The sequence below is a fragment of the Hypanus sabinus genome, chromosome 18, assembly GCF_030144855.1.
Source record: "Hypanus sabinus isolate sHypSab1 chromosome 18, sHypSab1.hap1, whole genome shotgun sequence".
Taxonomy (NCBI): domain Eukaryota; kingdom Metazoa; phylum Chordata; class Chondrichthyes; order Myliobatiformes; family Dasyatidae; genus Hypanus; species Hypanus sabinus.
Window position 1 is genome coordinate 58830774 of NC_082723.1, and position 26006 is coordinate 58856779.

At 48.5% G+C, this 26006-nt stretch overlaps 2 protein-coding genes and 1 long non-coding RNA gene across 7 annotated transcripts in view; 2 read left to right on the forward strand and 1 right to left on the reverse strand.

Moving 5' to 3' along the window:
• The first annotated feature begins 326 nt into the window (after window positions 1-326).
• On the forward strand, window positions 327-1270 carry nrarpa (NOTCH regulated ankyrin repeat protein a). The gene has a single exon (XM_059994452.1). The coding sequence runs from the start codon at window positions 632-634 to the stop codon at window positions 971-973; it is 342 nt and encodes a 113-aa protein (XP_059850435.1). The 5' UTR covers window positions 327-631; the 3' UTR covers window positions 974-1270.
• Window positions 1271-1339: 69 nt separating this feature from the next.
• Window positions 1340-26006, forward strand: part of LOC132407649 (neutrophil cytosol factor 2-like) — a 76152-nt gene continuing 51485 nt past the window's right edge. The window contains exon 1 of one of the 4 annotated variants that reach the window (XM_059994446.1): window positions 1340-1462. Coding sequence is in view for 1 of the 4 variants with exons in the window: in XM_059994444.1 (XP_059850427.1) it covers window positions 22657-22830 (174 nt within the window). In the remaining 3 variants the exon portion in view is untranslated. Of the gene's footprint in view, window positions 1463-4054; window positions 4162-4220; window positions 4440-22288; window positions 22831-26006 lie in introns of those variants that run through there. The other 3 variants (XM_059994447.1, XM_059994445.1, XM_059994444.1) reach the window with 3 other exon arrangements.
• Window positions 13411-22796, reverse strand: LOC132407653 (uncharacterized). 2 transcript variants are annotated; one of them, XR_009516550.1, is made up of 4 exons: window positions 22666-22796; window positions 22156-22265; window positions 14124-14268; window positions 13411-13831 (listed from the first exon to the last, which is right to left on the reverse strand). It is a non-coding gene; the product is annotated as an uncharacterized LOC132407653 (long non-coding RNA). The 2 variants fall into 2 exon arrangements; XR_009516551.1 differs by having other exon boundaries at window positions 13411-13834.

Here is a 26006-nt window from a genome sequence, read left to right on the forward strand (position 1 = left end):
TATTTTAATATCTGAATATTTGTGTAATTATTTGTGTATCTGTGTGAGCATCTCCATATAACTGTGTATCTCAGTGTCTGGGCGTATCTGAATATCTGTGAATATCTCTGCCTTTCTCTCTGGGAAGATCTTCTCTCCTTGTTCCCACGCTCTAGAATTTTAATGAATTAATAGAGGCCCCGCCCCCTGTCACAGATCTGCAATCGCTGCCGATGTTCCACGTGGGTCGCAGCCAATGGCGGGGAGCGGGGGATGGGAGGCGGGCTGCCATTGGCCAGCTGGGGCCAAGAGCGAGCGGCCAGCGTTCCATTGTCATGGTAATCTGCCCGCTCGGCGGTGAAAAGCAGCGGCGCCTGGGGCATAATCACACCAGGGAGCAGGCAGCGCAGCGGTGAGAGCAGTGCGGGCCGGCCTAGCGACCGACGCTACGGGACTATGAGCCGGGCAGCTGGGCCGCGGCCGGCCGTTCGGCACAGCGGTTGATAGCGGCAGCCCAGGGCCGGACAAAAGAGCAGCGGCGCCCGGGCGGAGAGCGAGTGTGGCGAGCAGGACCGAGGGAGCCCAGCATCGAGCGAGCCGCCCGGCCCCCGCCCCCGGTGCCAGTCCCGGTGGATAGCGGGAGGCCGGAGCCATGAGCCAGGCCGAGGTTTCTCCGGCCGCCGCCCCGCAGCGCATGTTCCAGGAGGCGGTGCGACGCGGCAACACGCGGGAACTGCAATCGCTGCTGCAGAACATGACCGACTGTCACTTCAACGTCAACTCGTTCGGGCCCGAGGGCCAAACGGCGCTGCACCAGTCGGTGATCGCCGGCAACCTGGAGCTCGTCAAGCTGCTCGTCAAGTTCGGCGCCGACATTCGCCTGGCCAACCGCGACGGCTGGAGCGCGCTGCACATCGCGGCCTTCGGCGGCCATCAGGACATCGTGCTCTACCTCATCACCAAGGCCAAGTACGGGGCCAGCGGCGGCCGGTGAGGCCGGGACTGTGGGGCCCAGGCTCAGGACGCGGGCCCGGGCCGACACACGCACACGGCCCGGGCGGCCAGACTGACTTTGGGCCGCTGGTTAATTCACTGTCGGCTCCCGGCTATCTACCTCACGAGGCCGGACTCGGAGGAGCGGAGTGCTAGCAGGCGTCACAGCCACGGAGGGCACAAGGCCAGGATGTGGGCCGGTAGCCAGGCCGGAGGGCGGGGCCCGGGCGGGCGGGCGGGGCGTAGCCTGCGGGAAGCGGCCACAAAGGGGCGATGATGTATCAATAAATGATGTAAACCACGGTGACGGTGTCGGCGTCTGGTGTCCGAATTGGGACCCGGGGCGGGTGGGAGCGGGCGTCCGCTGTCCTGGATGTGGGGTGGGCAGAGGGGGCTCCGCTGCCCTGCCTGGTCTGGAGTGTTGGTCGGTCTGCCTGAGGTGGTCCTTCCGCTAGTTCCTGTCCCGTGCGCGGCGCAGGCAGTTGGTTAGGTAATGTTTGTTTTTTGGCTTTTAACCATCTTTTTCGGCCGGTCAGTACTCGGAGGTCTTGAGAACCCTCCATGCCGTTCTACTCACTAATCTAAACATTAATACGTCAGTTTGCAGACTTGACTGCCGCCAGAAACTATATTTTCACGCACTTTAATTTGTATTGTCCATTTGTATCAGGGATGCCCAACATGGGACCCACGGTTCTCTCGGTTGATTGCAAGGGTCTGATTTAGATATTGAGCAAGTTATAGTTGAAGCGGGCAGTCAGTGGTATCCCACGTTTTTTTCTGGGTGGGAGGCTTGCTTCTGTGACAATGACCATGGCCTTGACGCTTACATTCCATTCATAGTGCCAGTCCTTCATCCGTACAACTTCCCACCCCAGACTCCCGTTAATCTTAGATCTATGCTCTACGCACTGTGCTCTGCCCATCCCTTCCTATGCCGTCCTCCCTACATCTACTCTCTCCCTGCTCTATATCGAATTATTTACCTGCATGCGTTCAGATGTTACTTGCGTGCTATCTAGTAATCCGTACCGGGAGTGGGCTGCCTACAGGCTGTATTGAAATGGCAATCTGTTGTCCTTGTGCCCTTACTGAGCTGTCCTGACTAACTTGCACCAGTACTATCTGTTGCACGCAGTGACCTGTGCCACTCCTGTGCAGGTAATTTCTATATCGCTCCTTGGGCTGGCTAGTTCAGTTGGTAATACTGAGGGTTCGAATCCCACACTGGGAAAACTCAGGACAGATCCACTGGAATTTGGTTGTGATATTAAGCAGAGGTTCAGTGTCCTATTATGCCCCTTTGCCTACGTAATCGCCCTTTGTTGTCCCCCTCTGCTGTTATCCCACTGCCCATGTGGTGTTGCGACCCCACCTTCCAGCCGGTTGCTGGAAGCAAGCAGCTGCACGTAAAGCTCTGAAGGGTCTTTGCCCAGAAACACCAATTCTGTTCTCTCTGCGATTATTCCCCGATCAGGTGTGTTTCTGGACTCGTCTCCGGTGCCCCGCACTGCTGGTGCGAATAATGCCTACACCTGGTTCTCGCCGTTGCCGCTTGCACACAAGCCTCTGCATTTTCCATTTCATGTTGCCTGTATGACTGCATAACCCCCCACCCCGGTTATGTCCGCAACCTCTCCGCTTGCGTAGACGAATTCTGCTACTAATCAGTTCTGAAGCCTGGTATCCTGACAGCCGCACATCCTCCGCCGCGTTTCGGAAGGTCTAAATTTGAATTTCCCTCCATGGAACTGGAACCGTTTATATTGTTTCTGTCTGCAGACTGACTACTTGTTCTGTTGGGTTTGTTGTGCATGTTCGCAGTACCGTGCCAATTGTGCATTTTTAAAAAAAAAACAACACGGAGCAGAGTTCTATTTTTTTTTCCCTCGTTACAAGTCCAATTCGAGCAGCGCCTTCCCACGTACAATCCCAGTACGGCCTACAGGACTGTGGGAGACGTACAATAAAGTTGATTAATATTTAGTAGTTGCGCTGGAAACAATGCTCAACTTCCAGACCAGACTTATTGTGGGAAATTTCATCGGGCGTTCAGACTGGTCGTGACCTCACTGAAGGGCCCTTGCCCATATCCCCGGCTCTTGTTTCCTGAGAGCTAAAATTACTCGTTTGCTAGCGTGTTCGTTTTTATCCTGAATTGTAGAATTTTAATTTGAGTCCTTCGGCTGTGGTACAAGTTCCCTGGCTGGGCACCGTCTGCAGTAATGACTTTAGCTGGTTGTTTAATGAATAACATACTTTCCAACTACCTACTTTCAACCTTGCTCCTTTAATAAGTGTTACGACTGCCAAAGAATGGCAAGCGACTACTAACATACGGAAGTGGTAGTTTATTGGTTGCGGTTGTTAGCAGAGCGGGATGTGGTGAGTTTCTGATTTTTCCTTCTTGCAGGTGTAACTGCTGCTGTTCGCGGAAATGAGGTGGATACCTTCATCGGCCGCCTCTCCCGAGCCATCTGGCTTTTCCCCAGTTGACTGATTATCCTAGACAAGCTGGCATTGTGGCCCGATTGCCGATTCGATGCCTTCCCCGATTGTGTGCTGCCTGCCTGTCTCACGACTTTCTCCTCTGCACCTCCCCACCCTACCCCTCCCCCGCCTCTTTATTCGCTCTTTGGGTTCGGCCCTGACAGCTGCTATGCTAATGAGGACGATCAGGCAATGCCATCAGACTCCACTGAGGTTGTTAAAAAAAAACCCCAGCGAGAAGAATCTGACAAAGCAGAGGGCTTATTCTCACATTCAAATCTAGGAACAACAGAAGTGGCGGTGAGCTGCCCCACTTCAGCTGACGACCTTGCTCTGCATGGGATAAACAGGAGCTGGGGCTACAAACGAACCAGTGGCTTCAGTACAAACCGAGAGCTGGGGTTTACTGGGTCTGCTCTTTGATGTTCCATCATAAATCCGATCTGCGGAAGGTGGACTGATGACGTAGGCAAATGGCTTTGCCGCCCGTCCGACCGTGTTGTAAACTAGCAGGTCTTGCGGGGTGGGGGGGGGGGAGAGAATTAAATTGCAGTTCTGTGGAATCGGTTGACCTTCACGGTAAATGTGGCAAGCTTGCTGTCTGGTCTGCGCTTCCCGTGCGGCTGAAACGACTGCTGACTCTCGTGGGCTGGAAAGTCCCATTGAAAGCGAGCGAGCGTGAAGCAAAGCAGAGCACCGGTATGTTTAAATGACACGGTCTCCAGTGTTCAGAGAGAAGTTTGGGGGGGAATGGGTGGCCGAAGCGAGGTGGGCAGAACTTTCCGGTTGTCTGAGGTAGGAATGGGGAAAGGGACAGATTAGACTGCCGTTTTCACCAACCTGTCTAAGCAGTTCAGTGCGACAAAGGATTTGTACTTTACTAGAGCTGGCTTCGTGAAACCTGGGCAATGAGAATCTGCACGTAGAAGCAAAGGTTATTTGACAATGGATCATGGAGTGCAGCACTCGAGCAGGAGGTGAGTGACTGGACAGCGTATATTAATGTTTTTCCTAAGCCAATTGTCAAAACCAGTACCTTTTACATTTTTCAGCAGTGCAAAAAAAAAACCCGACGGAGGGATTCAGTGGGTTAGGCAGCCCTCTGCCCCCAAAACTCTGACCATCGCCTTCACAGATCTTGCCCGTTCCTCCAGCAGATTCCAGCATTTGCAGTCTAGTCTCTTGTCTCAGTTTTCCCAGTGGAAAGCGAGAAGGTAAAAAGCAGCATTTAGTGTGAATGTGGCACTTCCAGTTAATTCCAGCTGAGTGGGTTAGAGATGTCTGGATGCAAAGGGAGCCAGCAAAACCAGGATGTTGTTTTTACACAAAAGACATAAAATGCTGGCAGAAGTCGGCAGGCCAGACAGCATCTATGGGAGGAGATAATAACGACGTTTCAGGCCAAAACCCTTCATCAGGAGGGTACTAGTTCCTGATGAAGGGTTTCGGCCCGAAACGTCGTCACTACCTCCTCCCATAGATGCTGTCTGGCCTGCTGAGTTCTGCCAGCATTTTGTGTTGTTCATTTATTTCCAGCATCTGCAGATTCACTCGTGTTGCCTGTTTTTACACGGTTGTCTCAGAATATGGGTTTTGCTGGTTGGGGGGGGGGGGGGAGAAGTTGAGAGAACATCTCAACATTGACATTTAGTTGGAGAGTGTGACAGTGTGATTTGGCGAGTTGCTTCAGTAATATCCTGTGGAAACAGATTGTAGCACCCCATTTACATTGGGCGTACGGCAGGAGTTCAGCCCTGGGTGTCATGAGGCCTGTGGGAACTCTGCGCCGTCTGGATGATCACATCTGTGGGAGCGGCCTGTGTTTTGGCTGCTGGAAGCACTAGTGTCTGAGTGAAGGCTGTGGATAGAAATGGCAGAACAGTGTCAGGAAAGGATTTCCACCTCCCATCTGCAGGTGAACGGGTGATCACCTCGGGGAATGGATAAAGTGTCCATGGGAGAGCATTTTTTTTTGGAGAATGGTGAGTTTAACTAAGAACTTAAAGGTATGGGGGGGGGGGGAAGAGGTGGTAATTGAAATTGTGGTCTTGAGCTAGGGATGAAATAATCTGAATATCGCAGACCAGGACCTGGTGGAAGTGAATCTTAAAGCCAACGGAAGGGGAGACGGGATGTTGAAGAGCAGTACGATGTAAAAAGCTGTATTTAGGAGTCATCCAACAGTAAATACTCGGGGAAAATGTGAAGGTAGCCACCAGGAGCTCTGCACATTGAGAGTTGGGTAAAGATTTGAAAAGTGGGAAGAATGATGCAGGATTAAGAAATTGTAAGAACTGTAAGAAAGTACTTCAAAAAGATAAAATTGATCAAAGTACATGTGGGTCACCACATACAACCCTGAGATTCTTTTTCTGCGCGCATATTTGGCAAATCCATAGAACAGGATCTGTAAACAAACTGCAAAAGCAGATTATAAATAACAAGCAACATGTGTCCTTTAATGAGTGCCCCAATCTCTTTTTGCTGAAGAACCTGATGGCTGAGGGGGTAGAAAAAGTTCCCCGAACCCAGTGATGAGAGTTCTGAGGTTCCTGTATCTTCCACCAGATGGCAGCAGCAAGAGCCTGAGCTGGGTGGTGAAGGTCTTTGATGCTGAAGTAGAGGAGCTGTTGTGTTTTCTTTGCAATTATATTAAATCAGTTCCTTGATCTTACTGACATTGAGTGAGGGCTTGCTGTTATTACACCAACCTCAATCTGCAATCTCAATTTTCAATCTCCCTCCTGTAATGCTGATTCATCACTACTCTGACGTGACCCACAACAGCAGTGTGCCCAGCAAACTGGTATATGGTGTTGGAGCTGTACTTAGCCGCACAGTCATGGCTGTAAAGTGAATAGAGTGGGGGGCCTAGTACACATCCCTGTGCTGATGGAGACAGTGGAGGAGATATTTTTGCCAATTCAAACTGACGTGTGGGGTGGAGGGGAAATTCAGGATCCACAAAACACCACAGGCAGAAAATATTAAGGAAAGCCAAAAGATTTTATGAGCAGATTAGTGGCAAGATGGTAACCAGGGCAAGACTTGGCTCCATTAGGCACTGAAGGAACAATCTGCATAGAGCAGAGGATATGGGTGAGTATGAAAATGGAAACTCGTTTTCTGTATTCACCAAAGATAAGGACACTGTGGTTGAAAAACTTGGGGAGGAATGGTGAAGATATCGGTTAGCGTGTTTAAAGTTGTGTCTATCACCAGGGCCTGATGCGATGTATTCTGGTCTGCTGTGGGAGGAATGGGAGGAGACTGTTGGCGATCTAGTCTCCATAATGCATTCCAATTGTTAGAGGTAATAACGATTCCAGGAAGGTGATGCAGTTGATGTGGTCCATGTGTACTTCAGAAAGAAATAAAGGCAACTGGCCCAGAAAAGTCAGAGTACATGGGATCCAATTGAATTGGTAAAGTAACAGCACGTTGTGATGGTATAGGGTTTAAATGAATGACTAGAAATCTGTTACCAATGGTGAATTACAGGATCATTGCTGGTACCCTGATTATTATCTGTATCAATTACCTTCACAGGAATATATGAATACAAGATTGGATGGTGTAGAGAGGGTATATGCAAGCAGGCTTTTTCTGCCGAGATTAGGTGAGTCTAGAATTAGAGGTCATGGATTAAAGATGAAAGGTGAGATGTTTAAAGGGAGCTTGTGGGGTTAACTTAGAGGGTAGAGAGTGTGGAATGAGCTGCCTGCAGAAGTAGTGGATGTGGGCTTGATACTTTGGATAAGGACAAGGATGGAGGGGGGGGGGGGTGCTACGGTGCAGGTTGATGGGACGAGGCAGAATAAATAGCTCAGTATGAACTAGCTGGGCTGAAGTGCTCTATGAATGTAGGAGTGTAATTAGCAAACTTCCAGATGGCACAAAAATTGTTGACAGTGCTCCAGGATGGTACTGACAAGTAGATAAATTGGGTAGAACAATAGTAGATGTAACTTAATCCAGATATGTGCAAAGTGATGCTTTTTGACAGAATTATTAGGGTAGGATGTGTATCATGAATAATGGGCTCCTAGGAACTACGGAGGAAATGATGGACTTCGATGTACCAATTTGGGAATCCCTGAAAGTGGCAGAACAGATATGGGGTGGTGAAAAATGCATGCAGATTATCTACTTTCATTGGTGAGAAGTAGAATATAAGAGTGAGGTTGTGATGTATTTTAACAAAACATTGCTTAGCTGGGGTACAGTTCTGGTCCCCCTCCCCCACAATAGGAAGGATGGGACCCCTAGAATGCAGAGAAGATTTGTCATGATGTTGTCTGGGATGGAACATCTCGGGTATGAAAAGATACTGGATTTTTTGTTGTCTTTGGAATGGAGGAGCTTTGGGGGACCTGGTAGAGGTGTGCAACATTGAGGGGCACAGTCAAATTCTGATCATCCACATGCTTGGGACTTTGGTGCTGGACTAGCAAACTTTAGTTTTCTGACTACAGAGGTACTCTTGATTCACCTTTCAAGGTGTTACATAGTTTGACAAATTTTCCAGTAAATTAATGAGTTTAAAGGGCATAGGAACCCACACGCCTAGTAAGTTGAAAGGGAGTGTGGGAGCTGACAGATGACGAGGTGTACAGGGACTGGGGACCTAGTGTGTGAAAGGGATCGTGGAACCTTGGACCTGAGTGGGTGGGAATTTGTGGGAACTGGAGCTCTGGGTGGATGTGAAAGGAGCGTGGGAAACCTTACCTGGTTTAACATTTGGATAGTCAGATAATGGATGATTTGAGCCCTACTGCAGTAGGAAGCATCTCCCTGAGCAGAAGTGCCTTAAGACCAGAGGACAAAGATAGGGTTAAGAGGCTTCAGGGGAATGTGAGGAGGATCTTTCTCAGCTGGAAGGTGGTCAAGACGTGGAACACACTGTAATGGAAGCAGAGGCTCTGCATTTCAAAGTAGCTAGATGAGCACTTGAATTGACTGGGCATTGATGGACTAGATGCTGCTAGATGCAATTTGATGGACTGAAGGTCTGTGAGACTAATTCTGTTCAACAGCAGACAGAAGAAGATTGGGACGAGGTTCAATGGCAATGAATGCAATCTCAATGTCTGATTTGCTAATGTAAAACTGAGTAGCACAATGAGATTGGAGAGCATGTGATAAGGTGAGATGGGCAAAGTCAGAGTAGAAATGGGGTAGGAAAGGCCAATGATTATATCAGCAGTAACTGTGCTACTAATGGTGATTAATTGAGCAGAAACTATATTAGCACTACTTCCATTAGCAATCTGCATGCAATGTCTGGACCAGTGGCACAGGCAAAGAGTAGAATGGATACACCAACAGCAATACTGTTAATGGGATTTACAGATGTTGGTACTGTCTACTGGCACGATGGCCCCTCTGGGTTTGCTGACAGTGAATTCAGCATTAATAAGCAATGTTTATTGTTGACATAAGACTCTGCAGATGCTGGAATCTGGGACAGAAAACGTGGCTGGAGGAATTCAGTGGGTCAGGTCAGGCAGCATGTGTGGAGGGAACTGGGCAGGTAGCATTTCAGTTATGCAAACACTGACTATCCATCTAGTTGCTGTCTGACCTGCTGAGTTTTCACCCCCAATGTTTATCATTGACTATATAACGCTTGGGCAATGAAAGTTGGAGTTTGAGGATGATTCTGTGAGCATGTTGCAGCTGACTGAGTTAGCAATGCATCTGCTAACTAGCTGGTGGTGAGCGTGATCGTACTGACTGCATCTGCCTGTTGGTACTGAATGGGTCAAAAGTGCAGTGACACCAACTAGATCCTTTTCTCCTTGAAAGATGACCACTGATCCACACCAATTGTCAGACAGACAGATCAATTTCCCTCGGGATCAATAAAGTATGTCTGTCTGTCTGACAATTGGTGTGGATCAGCCTAACATCCCCTCTGTCAACACAGGCACACCTGAAGAATACATGCTTGGCCTAATGCTCTGCTCTTAATCTCATAACTGATGGGCACAGCTAAAATGTCACCTGTAAAATCACTGACACTGTTGTTGGCAGAATCTCCGACAGGGAGGAGACCTGCAGGAACAAGGTTGAATGGTGTCGCCACAACAACTTTACTGGACGTTAGTAAGGTCAAGGAATTCTGGATGAAAGGAAGGGAGAGTTGGAAAACAATCCTCATTAGTAGAAAGTGTGGGCAGCTTCAAGTTCCTGCATGTCAGCATCTGAGGATTAGAGATGATTCTCTTGCAACACATTGATGCTATCACAAATGAGGCACACCAGTGGTTCTACTTCCTGGGGAGGGTTTGTATGTCACAAAAGCCTCTAGCAAATCTCTACAGATGTACTGTGGGGAATATTCTGACTGGTTGCATCACCTCCTCGTACAGAGGCACCAATGCGCAGGTTGGGAAGAGGCTGCAGCGGGTAGACTCAGCCAGTTCCATCGGGAACCACCTGGGAAACAGTACCGCAGCACAAATCCAGGACCACCAGGCTCCGGGACAGCTTCTGCCATTAGACCGATTACTTCACATTGATAACATTTCTGTGCTCTATTGAATGTTCTGTTGTACCTACTATTTATTTTACAATAGATTATTCATTTAGATGGAGACACAACATAAAGATTTTTACTCCTGTATGTGAAGGATGCAAGTAATAAACTCAATTCATTCATATGGGAGTGGTACCAGAGGACTGGGAAGGGGGGGCAGTTATTCCTTTGTTAAGTAAAGGGAGTAGGGCTAACCCTGGGAATTTTAGACCAGTGAGTCATCAATGGTGGGCAAGCAATTGGAGAGGACTCTTAGAGACAGGATTTACAAGCATATGGAGGACCATAGTCATGGATAGTCAGCATGACTTTGTGAGCCTGACTGAATTCTCTGAAGATGTGGAAAAGGATGTTGAAGGTAGAGCAGTGGATGTGGTGTATATAGATTTTTAGTAAGACATTTGACAAGGTTACCCATGTTAGGCTCATTTAGAAAGTCAGGAGGTATGGGGTCCAGAGAAATTTGTATGCATGGAATTGGAAATGGCTTGCCTACAAGTCAAAGGGTGGTAGCAGATGATGTATTCTGCCAGGAGTTCGGTGACCAATGGTGTTAAGTATGGGTTTTTTCTGGGACCTCTTTATAAATGATGACTAGGATGAGTTAGTGAAAGGCTGGGTCAGTAAATTTGTAGATGACACAAAGGCTGTGGTTGAGGATTGTGTTGAAAGCTGTCAGAGATTTCAACAGGATGTTGATAGAAAGCAGAGCTGGACTGAGAAATGGCACATGGTGTTCAATCTGGAAAAATGTGAAGTGATTCACTTTGGAATGTCAACTTGAAGGTAGAATGCAGGGTTAACAGCAGGACTCTTAGCAGTGTGGAGGAACAGAGGGTTCTTGGGGTCCCTGTCCATTGATCATTCAAAGTTGTGCAAGTTGATAGGATGGTTAAGAAGACATATGATGTGTTGGCCTTCATTAGTTGGGATAGTGTTCAAGAGCTGTGAGGTGATTCAGCTCTATAAAACTAGTTAGATCACACTTGGAGTATTGTGTTCAATTCTGGTCATCTCATTATAAGAAGGATGTGTAAGCTTTGGAGAGGGTGCAGAGGACTTACCGCCTTCTACTGTGTCTATTATTTATTGTAATGCCTGCACTGTTTTGTGTACTTTATGCAGTCCTGGGTAGGTCTGTAGTCTAGTGTAGTTTTTTTTCTGTATTTACATAGTTCAGTGTAGTTTTTGTACTGTTCCATGTAGCACCATGGTCCTGAAAAATGTTGTCTCGATTTTACTGTGTACTTTACTAGCAGTTGTGGTCGAAATGACAATAAAAAGTGACTTGACTTGAGAGAGATTTACTAGGATGCTACCTGGATTAGAGGGTGTGTCTTGAAGATAGGTTGAGCAAGCTAGGTTTATTCTCTTTAGAGCAAAGGAGGATGAGAGGTGACTTGATAGAGGTGTACAAGATGAGAGGTATAGATAGAGCGGGCGACCGGAGACTTGACAAGGGCAGAAATTACTCTCCTTCAATCACCTGAAAATTGTATTGGGGGGGGGGGGGAGAGAAATGGCAAAGGTAGGTTTATGTTTTACACAATGGTGGGTGTGCTGCCAGGGGTGGTGGTAGGGGCAGATACATGAGGGATATTTAAGAGACTCTTAGATAGGCACATGGATGAAACAAGATTGGAGGATATATGGGAGGGAAGGAGGTTCAGTATGGTACTGTGGGCTGAAGGCCCTGTACTGTTCTATATCTCACGATAGACATGCACCACCTTGTCTCTGTGCTGCCACCTTCAGGGACTGGTGGGCATGTACACAAGATGTCTCTGTTCCTCAGTACTCCCTAGTGCCGTATCTAGAATGGGACACAGTTATTGATTAATCCTCTGAAAGTGAATCACCCGTACTTAACAGTATCAAATTTCACCTGCCATTGCTGTGTACAACAGATCAATTTCCTCTCTATTATTTTTCATCAGTTTTCATGTCATCTGCAGACTTATCTGATTTATGAATCAGACTTGTTTACCATGTGCATTGAAACACAGTGAAATATGTTGTTTGCCTTAACAATGACACACCCAAGGCGTGAGCCAGGGACAGCCTGCAAGTGTTGCCACACATTCTGGTGCCAACACAACATGCCCACAATATCTGGCAGAACAACATGAGCAGCAACAAAACAAGATGTTGACAACAGCAAAAGAAGCCTATCTCCTACATTCATATCCAAACTGTTCATTTATATACACACACAATGATTTTGAGATTGATTGCTGTACTACATTGCCAGTCACAAGCTTCTAATTACAGAAACAATCCTTAAACATTATCCTATAACCAAGCCAAATTTTGATTCCATTTGCCCAGGATTCCATGTTTTTTTTAAAAAACCTTCTGCCTAGTCTCCCAAGTGGGACCTCATCATGGGCTTTTCTGGAGTCCGTGTATACTGGAGCAATTTGTTGCCTCTGAAAACATTCAATCACACTGGTCAGCCAGGGCTGCCCTGTAGTAACATGATGCTGACTCTTTGATTTAATCCCTCCTTTCCGAGTGTCAATTGATCCTGTTTCTGCAGATTTTTTTCATTAACTTCCCTACCTCTGATGGAGACTTGTAGACCAGTAATGTTGGCTTATCCCTTCATATTTACTATCTTCCAGTCATCTATGTCAAACAAATATTTCAATAAAAAATCTGAGGCATGGATCTGTTAGCTACTCCCACAGCACCCGCATTAATCCCTTGGTTTTACTTTAAACACACTAAGACTTAAGTTTTAGTAGTTTCAGAGTCTCCTGTCTGAATTCTCCAACACTAATGGTTTCTCTGTGAGGAAAAATGTATTAATCCAAGACCACATTGATGCCTTCCAACTCTAATTTGGTTGTAAGGGTTCCATTCTTTCGCTGGTTATGCTGTGCATTGAACACACTTGAAATGCTTCGAGCTATTCCTTATATTTGTCATGCACCCTCTTCCTCTGCAAAAGTATCCTTGACTTGTTCATTGGGAGACCACAGTGCAGATTGGTAGGAACATCTCCTCCTTGCTGACAATCAACACGGGCACACCTCAAGGACACGTGCTTTGTCAACTGCTCTACTCTCTCCGCACTCAAACTGTGTAGCTCGGCGCAGCTCAAACACCATCTATGCTTTTGACACTTCTGTCAACAAAATCTCAGATAGTGATGAGGAGACATACAGGAGTGAAGTACTGGAGATCAGCTGGTTGAGTGCTGCTGCAACCACAAACTTGCACGTAACATCAGTAAGACCAGGTATTTGATTGTGGACTTACAAAAGGGGATGTCAAGAGTACACACACTAATCCTCACTGAAGGGTCAGTGGTGGAAAGGGTGAGCACTTTCAAGTTCCTGGGCATCAACAACTGAGGACCTATCATTGGCCCAACATATTGATGGAATCACAAAAGCAGCACACCAGTGGCCATACTTTATTAGGGGTTTGAGAATGTCACCAAAAGATTAACAAATTTCTATAGATGTACTATGGCGAGCATTCTGACTGGTTGCATCACTGCTGGTATGGAAGCTCCAGTGCACAGGATCACAATAAGCTGTATAGTGTTGTAGACTCAGCCAGCTTCATCACAGGCATATGCCTCCCTACTATCAAGGAGATCTTCTCAAGGTGGCATCCATCATGGAGGTCCTTCCTCACCCAAGACATAATCTCTTCTCGTTAATACCATCAAGGAGAAAGTACAGGAGCCTGAAGACCCGCGCTCGATGTTTTTGGAACAGCCACTTTCCCTCTGCCATGAGATTTCTGGAACAGTACATTGCTACTTCTCTTTTGCACAGTTATTCATTATTGTAACTTTTTACATCTTGCACTGTACTGCTGGCACAAAACAACAAATTTCATGACATATGTCAGTGACAGTAAATCCTATCTCCTTCCCACTTTTCCTTTCAAGAATTCTTCTACAATTTCCATAATCCTGAGAAGTCAATCTTCCCAAACCTCCCTCCCCATGCCGCCCCCCCCATTCATTTTTCAGTCCTGTCTGATGATATTGAAACTGGCCTTTCCCTAGTTCAGGATGTTAATTTTCATAACTTGCCCAAAACTTGTAAGGTTAAGATTGCTATCTTCAAAATGCTTTCCCATGTCCACTTCAATCACTTACCTGGTTATGTTCCCCATGATGAGTTCCAGCACTGCCCATTCATTATCTACATTCTGGCCCAAAAAGATCTGCTGGTTGCAACTTTCCATACATAAAAAAATGCCACACACACTTGGCAATCTTGGGTAATCAAGTCCATGGCTCCCTGAAAGAGGCAACACAAGTTGGTAAAAAAAAACGTGCTTGTCTTAATTGGTCAGGGCATTGAGTAAAACAGTCAGCAAGTTGTGTTGCAGCAGTATTAAACTTCAGTTAGGCCACATTTGTAGTATTGTGTCCAGTTAGATGAACAATGAGCCGGAGACAGAGAGGTTCTAATCACACCAGTAACCTCCACATCCAGCACATGATTGTCCATAACTTCTGCTATTTCCCCACCAACACCCACTTTCTGTTTTCTGCAGGGATCACACCCTAAGTGACTTCCTTTTCCATTCATCCTGATCTTCCTCCTGGCACTTATCCTTGCAAGCAGAACAAGTGCGATACCTGCCCCTCCACCTCCTCCCTCGTTACATTCAGGGCCCCAAACCGTCCTTCCAGGTGAAGTGATACTTCACCTGTGAGTCTTTTGGGGTCACATACTGTATCTGGTGCTCCTGGTGTGGCTTTCAGTATATCGGTGAGACGCGACATCGATTGGGAACTACTTCGCTGAGCACCTAAGCTTTGTCTGTCAGAAAAAGCTGGATCTCCCCATGGCCCCCGCATTTCAATTCTACTTCCCATTCCAATATGTCAGTCTATGGCCTCCTCGTCAGCTGTGATGAGGCCACACTCAGGTTGGAGGAACAACACTTTATATTCTATCTGGGTAGCCTCCAATATGATGGCATGAACATCGATTTCTCAAACTTCTAGTAATTTCTCCCATCCCACCTTCACCATTCCCTCTCGCATCTCATCTCCTTCCCTGCCCATTACATCTCCCTCTGGTGCTTCTCCCCCTTCCCTTTTCTTCCATGGTCTTCTACCCTCTCCTATCAGATTCCCCTTCTCCAACCCTGTAACTTTCACCAATCAGCTTCCCAGCTCTCTACTTCACCTCTCCACCCTCCCAGTTTCACCTATCTCCTTGTACTACTTCCTCCCCTCCCCCACCTTCTTGCTCTTATCTTCTCACCTTTTTTATTTCCAGCCCTGATGAAGGGTCTTGGCCCAAAACATTGACTGTTTACTCTTTGCCACAGATGCTACCTGACCTGCTGAGATCAGCATTTTGTGGGTATTGCTTGGATTTCCAGCATCTGCAGATTTTCTCATCTTCACTGGGATGTTGCCTATAGTGGTCTGCAGGAGCCATATAGAGAGTTGGTAAACTTGCTTTGTTTGCTCTAGTTCATCAGAGGCTGAGGGGCAACTTGAGAAAGGTACATAGTGATAACAGCACAGGAATACGTAGGTTCACAGTAACTAGCCTATGCCCAACAAGCTATTGATCCAATTCGGCCCTAAGTCTGTCTTATCTATGTACCTGTCCACCTACCTTTTAAAAGTTAGTGTAACTGCCACAGAAACTTTCTCTGGCATCTTGTTTCATATGGAGTTGAATGGTGACACACATGGGGTTCAATTCATACATGTAAGGTGTTTGTATATTCTCCCTGGGACTGACTGCACGTGCTTCAGCCGGGTGCTCCGGTTTCCTCTCGCAATTCAAAAGTGTACAGTTATGCTCAGTGAGTTGTCGGCATGCTACACCAGTGCCAGAACACTTGCGGGCTGACTCCAGCACAACACGCACGGTCTGTGATGTATGCTGACACAGAACGATGCATTAAACAGTATGCCTCGATGTTTCAATGTACATGTACAAATAAGTTTGTGAGCCATACTCTCCCAAACACAAACCTACACCCCGAATCAACCCGCCTTCCCAGTCCATGCATGTTTTATCCCCTCTTTCTTCGTACTTCACTTGCTGCAGAGTGAAGATCGGGATAGGTGTGTCGGGGGAAAGGGTAGCAGACATTCACTAAAGTGGGGAGTGCCTGCGGTGTTCCAGCATGGACATGGGGTTCATACCTTGAGTGCCAGCTGAAGATTCCCTAGTGCATCTGCAGAGCTGAGATTTACATTAGTGACCACTCCTCCCTTTGAGGCAGGACAGTAAGAGAGAATGTGTGTATAGCAGGCAGTCAGGGAAACTTCAGAGTGCAGCTGTCTGTGTTGGAAATTAATGGACAGAAGATCTCTGAGGCCCAAGATCACGGCATAATCTGGCTCAAGTGCGGGGGTGTGTAGAGAGAAACAATAATCCAGGAGGAATAGAAGGCTGTGTGTGTGGGGGGAGAGAAACAATAATCCAGGAGGAATAGAAGGCTGTGTGTGTGTGGGGGGGGGAGAAACAATAATCCAGGAGGAATAGAAGGCTGTGTGGGGGGGGGGAGAGAAACAATAATCCAGGAGGAATAGAAGGCTGTGTGGGGGGGGGGGGGAGAGAAACAATAATCCAGGATGAATAGAAGGCTGTGTGGGGGGGGGAGAGAAACAATAATCCAGGAGGAATAGAAGGCTGTGTGTGGGTGGGGGGAGAAACAATAATCCAGGAGGAATAGAAGGCTGTGTGTGGGGGGGGGGGAGAGAAACAATAATCCAGGAGGAATAGAAGGCTGTGTGTGGGGGGGGGAGGAACAATAATCCAGGAGGAATAGAAGGCTGTGTGTGTGGGGGGGGGGAGAGAAACAATAATCCAGGAGGAATAGAAGGCTGTGTGTGGGGGGGGGAGAGAAACAATAATCCAGGAGGAATAGAAGGCTGTGTGGGGGGGGGGGAAGAGTGAAACAATAATCCAGGAGGAATAGAAGGCTGTGTGGGGGGGGGAGAGAAACAATAATCCAGGAGGAATAGAAGGCTGTGTGTGGGGGGGGGAGAAACAATAATCCAGGAGTAATAGAAGGCTGTGTGGGGGGGGGGAGAAACAATAATCCAGGAGGAATAGAAGGCTGTGTGGGGGGGGGGAGAGTGAAACAATAATCCAGGAGGAATAGAAGGCTGTGTGGGGGGGGGGAGAGTGAAACAATAATCCAGGAGGAATAGAAGGCTGTGCGAGGGGGGGGGAAGAGTGAAACAATAATCCAGGAGGAATAGAAGGCTGTGTGTGGGTGGGGGGAGAAACAATAATCCAGGAGGAATAGAAGGCTGTGTGTGGGGGGGGGGGGAGAGAAACAATAATCCAGGAGGAATAGAAGGCTGTGTGTGGGGGGGGGGGAGGAACAATAATCCAGGAGGAATAGAAGGCTGTGTGTGTGGGGGGGGGGGGAGAGAAACAATAATCCAGGAGGAATAGAAGGCTGTGTGTGGGGGGGGGGAGAGAAACAATAATCCAGGAGGAATAGAAGGCTGTGTGGGGGGGGGGAAGAGTGAAACAATAATCCAGGAGGAATAGAAGGCTGTGTGGGGGGGGGGGAGAGAAACAATAATCCAGGAGGAATAGAAGGCTGTGTGTGGGGGGGGGGAGAAACAATAATCCAGGAGTAATAGAAGGCTGTGTGGGGGGGGGGAGAAACAATAATCCAGGAGGAATAGAAGGCTGTGTGGGGGGGGGGGAGAGTGAAACAATAATCCAGGAGGAATAGAAGGCTGTGTGGGGGGGTGGAGAGTGAAACAATAATCCAGGAGGAATAGAAGGCTGTGCGAGGGGGGGGGAAGAGTGAAACAATAATCCAGGAGGAATAGAAGGCTGTGTGTGGGGGGGGGGGAGAGAAACAATAATCCAGGAGGAATAGAAGGCTGTGTGGGGGGGGGAGAAACAATAATCCAGGAGGAATAGAAGGCTGTGTGTGGGGGGGGGGGGAGAAACAATAATCCAGGAGTAATAGAAGGCTGTGTGTGGGGGGGGAGAGAAACAATAATCCAGGAGGAATAGAAGGATGTGTGTGTGGGGGGGGGAGAGAAACAATAATCCAGGAGGAATAGAAGGCTGTGTGGGGGGGGGGAGAGAAACAATAATCCAGGAGGAATAGAAGGCTGTGTGTGGGGGGGGGGAGAGAAACAATAATCCAGGAGGAATAGAAGGCTGTGTGTGGGGGGGGAGAGAACAATAATGCAAGAGGAATAGAAGGCTGTGTGGGGGGGGGGGGGAGAGAAACAATAATCCAGGAGGAATAGAAGGCTGTGTGTGGGGGGGGGAGAGAAACAATAATCCAGGAGGAATAGAAGGCTGTGTGTGGGGGGGGGAGAGAAACAATAATCCAGGAGGAATAGAAGGCTGTGTGGGGGGGGAGAGAAACAATAATCCAGGAGGAATAGAAGGCTGTGTGTGGGGGGGGGGAGAGAAACAATAATCCAGGAGGAATAGAAGGCTGTGTGGGGGAGAGAGAACAATAATCCAGGAGGAATAGAAGGCTGTGTGGGGGGGAGAGAACAATAATCCAGGAGGAATAGAAGGCTGTGTGGGGGGGGGAGAGAAACAATAATCCAGGAGGAATAGAAGGCTGTGTGTGGGTGGGGGGAGAAACAATAATCCAGGAGGAATAGAAGGCTGTGTGTGGGGGGGGGAGAGAAACAATAATCCAGGAGGAATAGAAGGCTGTGGGGGGGGAAGAGAAACAATAATCCAGGAGGAATAGAAGGCTGTGTGTGGGGGGGGGGGGAGGAACAATAATCCAGGAGGAATAGAAGGCTGTGTGTGTGGGGGGGGGAGAGAAACAATAATCCAGGAGGAATAGAAGGCTGTGTGTGGGGGGGGGAGAGAAACAATAATCCAGGAGGAATAGAAGGCTGTGTGGGGGGGGGGGAGAGAAACAATAATCCAGGAGGAATAGAAGGCTGTGTGGGGGGGGGAGAGAAACAATAATCCAGGAGGAATAGAAGGCTGTGTGTGGGGGGGGGAGAGAAACAATAATCCAGGATGAATAGAAGGCTGTGTGGGGGGGGGGAGAGAAACAATAATCCAGGAGGAATAGAAGGCTGTGTGTGGGTGGGGGGAGAAACAATAATCCAGGAGGAATAGAAGGCTGTGTGTGGGGGGGGGGGAGAGAAACAATAATCCAGGAGGAATAGAAGGCTGTGGGGGGGGGAAGAGAAACAATAATCCAGGAGGAATAGAAGGCTGTGTGTGGGGGGGGGGAGGAACAATAATCCAGGAGGAATAGAAGGCTGTGTGTGTGGGGGGGGGGAGAGAAACAATAATCCAGGAGGAATAGAAGGCTGTGTGTGGGGGGGGGGGGAGAGAAACAATAATCCAGGAGGAATAGAAGGCTGTGTGTGGGAGGGGGAGAGAAACAATAATCCAGGAGGAATAGAAGGCTGTGTGTGGGGGGGGGGAGAGAAACAATAATCCAGGAGGAATAGAAGGCTGTGTGGGGGGGGGGAGAGAAACAATAATCCAGGAGGAATAGAAGGCTGTGTGTGGGGGGGGGAGAGAAACAATAATCCAGGAGGAATAGAAGGCTGTGTGGGGGAGAGAGAACAATAATCCAGGAGGAATAGAAGGCTGTGTGTGGGGGGGGGAGAGAAACAATAATCCAGGAGGAATAGAAGGCTGTGTGGGGGAGAGAGAACAATAATCCAGGAGGAATAGAAGGCTGTGTGGGGGGGGGGGAGAGAGAACAATAATCCAGGAGGAATAGAAGGCTGTGTGGGGGGGAGAGAACAATAATCCAGGAGGAATAGAAGGCTGTGTGGGGGGGGGGAGAGAAACAATAATCCAGGAGGAATAGAAGGCTGTGTGTGGGGGGGGAGAGAAACAATAATCCAGGAGGAATAGAAGGCTGTGTGTGGGGGGGGGGGAGAGAAACAATAATCCAGGAGGAATAGAAGGCTGTGTGGGGGGGGGGAGAGAAACAATAATCCAGGAGGAATAGAAGGCTGTGTGGGGGGGGGAGAGAAACAATAATCCAGGAGGAATAGAAGGCTGTGTGTGTGGGGGGGGGGAGAGAAACAATAATCCAGGAGGAATAGAAGGCTGTGTGTGGGGGGGGGGGAGAGAAACAATAATCCAGGAGGAATAGAAGGCTGTGTGGGGGGGGGGGAGAGAAACAATAATCCAGGAGGAATAGAAGGCTGTGTGTGGGAGAGAGAACAATAATCCAGGAGGAATAGAAGGCTGTGTGGGGGGGAGAGAAACAATAATCCAGGAGGAATAGAAGGCTGTGTGTGGGGGGGGAGAGAAACAATAATCCAGGAGGAATAGAAGGCTGTGTGTGGGGGGGGGGGAGAGAAACAATAATCCAGGAGGAATAGAAGGCTGTGTGGGGGGGGGAGAGAAACAATAATCCAGGAGGAATAGAAGGCTGAGTGGGGGGGGGAGAGAAACAATAATCCAGGAGGAATAGAAGGCTGTGTGTGTGGGGGGGGGGAGAGAAACAATAATCCAGGAGGAATAGAAGGCTGTGTGTGGGGGGGGGGGGGAGAGAAACAATAATCCAGGAGGAATAGAAGGCTGTGTGGGGGGGGGAGAGAAACAATAATCCAGGAGGAATAGAAGGCTGTGTGTGGGGGGGGGGGGAGAGAAACAATAATCCAGGAGGAATAGAAGGCTGTGTGTGGGGGGGGGGAGAGAAACAATAATCCAGGAGGAATAGAAGGCTGTGTGGGGGGGGGGAGAGAAACAATAATCCAGGAGGAATAGAAGGCTGTGTGGGGGGGGGGGAGAGAAACAATAATCCAGGAGGAATAGAAGGCTGTGTGGGGGGGGGGAGAGAGAAACAATAATCCAGGAGGAATAGAAGGCTGTGTGTGGGGGGGAGAGAACAATAATGCAAGAGGAATAGTAGGCTGTTTTGGGGGGGGGGAGAGAACAATAATGCAAGAGGAATAGAAGGCTGTGTGCTTCCTCTCTGGTACAAGAGTGAACAACATCAGCGAACATGGCAGGACACTCTAAAGCGGAAGGTGAAACAGCCAGAGGTTGCGGGACCAAGGACAGGGGTAAAGTTAGGGATGAAGTCCTGCAGCAGGCGGGTCACAGAGTAAAGTGCAGCGCCCCTGAGGGTGCAATCTGCGGAACAATTCCAGTGCCGCATGCTCGCGAGTGTAAGAACAGGAGGACTGGTCGGGTGAAATTTTGGCCAAAGCAGTGGTGCCGAGGGAGGCTCCCTCCAGGGAATGTGTATGCTCCACCAGTTGGACAATTGAACCTTGGTAGCGAGGTTTACTTATTGGTCAGAGGAGTGGGATGTAGAGTAAACATGCAGTTAGGAAATGGGGAAAGGCTGTTCTTTAAGACACTAAATCAGTCCAGAAGGCAGAGCAGACGTAAGGCACATGGGAGGAACTAAAGGTACATTACACCTATTTTAATGCTAACTGCCTGACTGGCAAATTCCAGCATGGATCAGCACATGGAACATGATTTTTTTTTACACAGAGACGTGGCTGAAGAAGGGCAGGGCTGGGAACTCAACATTCCAGTGTAGGGAATATTCAGGTGTGATGCGAGAGGTAGCTTTGCAGAATTGATTAAAGCCTCTTTTACTACAGAAATGAGGAAGGATATCTCAAAGTAAACTCATTATCAAAGTACATATTACGTCGCCATTTTCAACCCTGCGATTCATTTTCCTGGCGTACTCAACAAATCTAGAATAGTATAGAATACTATAGAATAGTAAATATACCAGATCGCCCTTCAAATCGGGCAATTTGGGGAGAACTCAGGGAAAAAAAAGGTGTTGCTGGAGGTGCGGCTATAGGCTTAGCAGTCAACAGTGCAGAATAGTATCCGGCCCTTCGGCCCACCACGACTGTGCTGACCATGATGCAAATCTTAAGTTATCCTATCCTGCACGTGGTCCCTATCCCTCTATTCGCTGCCTGGTCATGTGTCCGCCTCCTAAACACTGCTGTCATATCTGCCTCTACCACTTCGCTTGGATGCGCGATCTAGGCATCTACCACACTTCTACCTGAACAGAAAACTTCCATCACACATCACCCCCACCCCCCACCCCGCTCTACCGCAGAGCTGTGCCCTCTAGAATTGACATTTCCACTCTGGGGAAAAAGCTCTATATACGCGGTTTATGAGCCACATAATTTCGTGCCGTGTGTCTAAATTAAATCAAAAATGAAGTAGCATCTATTATACCGCCCTGGCCATATCCTCTTCTCGATGCTTCCATCGGGCAGGATCAAAGTTCAACAGCAGCTTCTTCCACACTGCCCGCAGCTTCTTAAACCGACCTGTAAAACTTAACACTGATTTACAATGTGGTTACGTTTATTCTGTTGTTTATTTTGCACACTTAAGTTGTGTATAATTTATGTTAATTTAAATGCATGCATTTATATTTGTTCTCGTTGTGTAATGCGGTGTGCTGCTGCGGCAAAATGCGATCTTCACTGGCATTTTTGTCCTGACCGCGGACTTGAAGCTGAACTTCCCATCCACATGTCCCTTTCTCCAGCCTCTGTCCCCTCCTTCCATCACCTGTCCTTCGATCTCTGCTGTCCATATTCAATTCTATCCCATCCTCTCTCCCCATCTCCCTCCCCTCTTTCACTGCCCTTCCCCACCCGCCCCCCGATTACTCCGCTGGGAGGGGCATCTCCAGGTGTCACCACTTCCTGGTGAAGGAGCGGCGGCCTCATGACTTACCGGGATTTTCTGGGGGATTGGAACCGGGCCGTGCAGGCCATCGACCGCAGAGACTGGCACTCCGCACTCGACTGTCTGACCAGGGTGGCCGAGCCCAACTCCAGGATCTGCTTCAACCTCGGCTGCGTCCGCCTGCACCTGGGAGACTTGCCCGGGGCCCTCAAGGTTGGGGGCGGAGAGCGGCGGTGAAGGGGAAGCGGAGGGAGAGTTTGTAAAGCGTCGGAAAAAGTCGCTGATTCGTATTTCTCTGTGTAGTGCTCGTTTTATGCTCAATTATCCCCTCTCCCGGCTTCCTTCCCCACCCAATCTACGATTCCGCCCCTTCATCCCCCACTCCATTCCTCACAACTTTCGATTACCCCCCCTCTCTCCATCTTACCGGTTTCCTCCTCCACAACCCTCTTCTTCCTGGCTGTTAATTTCTCTCTCTCTCTCTCTCATTCCCACTCTCATGTCCTTCTCGCTCACACACTCTCCCTCTATATTCCCCATCTCTACTCCTCACCTCACTTCCCCTCCCCTCTCTGTCCCCCACATCTCTTCCCTTCCCTCCCCGTCTCTCTCTCCCCTCGTCTCTCTCTCCTTCCCTGCTCGTCTCTCTCCCCTTCCCTTCCCCCACCTCACTCCCCTTCCCTTCCCTGTTCACCTCTCTCCGCTTCATTCATTTTTCTCCCCCCCCCCACTTCTCCCTCCCCTCAACCCTGCCTCTAAATGGATAAATTCCATTCTAAAGGATGTCACAGCAGGGCATCTGGAAATCAGTGAATGGGACAGTCAAAGTCAGAGAAGGCTGATCGTGGTGCAGTTTTACTGGGAGTTTTTCCAGGATGTAACTAGCTTGACGTTGGTGGAATGGAAAATGCTGTCAGATATAATTTGGAGGTTTTTTGAAGATATTGAAGTAAGTAATTGTGGGACATGAGGATGCAGATGAATCTCAGTTGTCAGCTGGAATGGTCCCTCCTATCTGATGATAATGTCAACCAGGTTTGATTTATCTGATGACTGAGGAGTCTGATTGTAGATGCTGGATTCTTCAGCAGCGGGGGCACTTAGGAGTGGGATTTGTTGCCTTGGCTGGTTTCTCTCTCCTCTGTTTGCTGTTGCTGTTCCACATCATTGTTGGACCATCATTAGGAAGCATTAAAGCTCTCCGCTTCTTTCTGGACAACAAACCCAACCTGTTTCCCCTCCACTATCACTGTCTGGTGGAACTGGTCTTCACTCTCAATAATTAGTCGTTTGGCTCCTCCCACTTACTTCAAACCATAGGTGTGGCCATGGACACTTGCATGGGTCCCATCTGTGCCTGAGTTTTTGTTGGCTACGTGGAACTGCTTATGTTGAGCTCATTGACTTCATCAACTTTTCCTCCGCCTTCCACCTTGCCCTCAAATTTACTTGGCCCATTTCCGACACCTCCCTCCCCTTTCTTGATCTCTCTGCCTCTATCTGGAGACAGTATATCTACTGATATCTTTTTATAAATCCACTGATTCACACAGCCACCTGGATTATACCTCTTTCTACCCTGTCACTTGTAAAAATGCCAACGCCTTCTCTCAATTCCTCTGTCTTTGCTGCATCTGCTCTCAGGATGAGGCTTTTCTTTCCAGGACTAATGAGATGTACTCCTTTTTCAAAGAAAGGGGCTTTCCTTCTTCCGCCATCAATGCTACCCTGATCTGCAGCTCTTCCCTTTCATGTACGTCTGCCCTCAACCCTTCCTTCTGCCACCTCACCAGGGTTTGGGTTCTTCTTGTTCTCACCTCCACCGCATCTTGCGCATAACTCTCCATAACCTCTACCATCTCTAACAGGATGTCACCACCAAGCATGTCTTTCCCTCCTCCTCAACTTTCTGCTTTCCGCAGGGATCACTCCTTATGCTATCCCCTTGTCCATTCATCCCTCCCTCCTGGTTCCTGGTACTTATCCTTACGAGCAGAACAAGTGCCATACCTGCCCCTACACCTCCTCCCTCAACAGCATTCAGGGCCCCAAACAGTCTTTTCCAGGTGAGGCGACACTTCACCTGTGAGTCTATTCGGGTCATCTCCTGTATCCACGACTCCTGGTGTGGCGTCCTGTATATCAGTGAGACCTGACGTAGATTGGGAGACTGCAGCACCGAGCACCTATGCTCCATCCACCAGAAAAAGTGGGATCTCCCAGTGGCCACCCATTTCAATTCTACTTCCTGTTCCCATTCCAACATGCCACTCCACGGCCTCCTTTTCTGCCATGATGAGGTCACACTCAGGTTGGAGGAGCAACACCGTCTGGGTAGCCTCCAACGTGATGGCATGAACATCGATTTCTCGAACATCTGGTAATTGCCCCCCCCTCACCTTTCCCTCATCTAAGTTTCCCCTCTCTCACCTTATCTCCTTACTTTCCCATCACCTCCCTCTGGTGCTCCTCCCCTTTCTTCCATGGCCTCCTGCCTCCTCTCCTATCAGATTCCCCAACCTCCAGCCTTTTACCTCTTATACTAATCAACTTCCCAGCTCGTTACTTCACCCCTCCACCTCTCCAGGTTTCACCTATCGCCTACCACTTTGCACTTCTTCCTCTCCTCCCCCCCCACCTTCATGACCCCCACTTGTCATCTTTTATTCCAGTCCTGATGAAGGGTCTCAACCCAAAATATCGACTGTTTACTCTTTTCCATAGATGCTGCCTGGCCTGCTGAATTCCTCCAGCATTTTGTGGCCATGGCTTTGGATTTCCAGCATGTGCAGATTTTCTTCTTGTTGTTGGACCATAGAGTTTTTTGCACCTTGAAGGACCGGGTGTTGCTCAGCACTAAACCCCTGGTCAGTGCTTTTGATGCCTTCACACTGGAGTGGAGAGCAGCCTTGAGCTTGTCTCAGTACTGCTTCTTATGGTCGTTGTTTGAACATTGGCCAGTGGAGAGCTGTGAGAAAAGAATCTGATGAGGAAGACAATTCTTGGGAATCTGAGCACAGTGACCTGCCCGTAAAAACTTATCCCTGCGGTGCGATTCTTCAGCATTGGTTGATGCAGGTTTATGAGGGGCACGTGTTGGTCTGGCGCTGTCCAGGATTCTACCCAAGCACAGGGTGGTGGAAGAATTTTGGCAGAGGAGATTGAGTACATTTCATGACTATATGAGGGGGTCAATGCAGTAGATCTATAAGCCAGGACCTTTGACTTTTGAAGGCTGTTGGATTCAAAGACACACTGTGCTGATATTGAGTGTACCCGTTTGGGAGCAATAAGCTTTGGTGATGACTTTACGTCTCATCTGCTATGAGTACTGGATATTCTTAATGCAACTCATTTTTTTCTCTTCATATTTATTTGTCATGTATTTC

What these genes read in the sequence shown, in the direction of transcription:
- nrarpa (XM_059994452.1), top strand. Translation starts at nt 632, where the DNA reads ATGAGCCAGGCCGAGGTTTCTCCGGCCGCCGCCCCGCAGCGCATGTTC.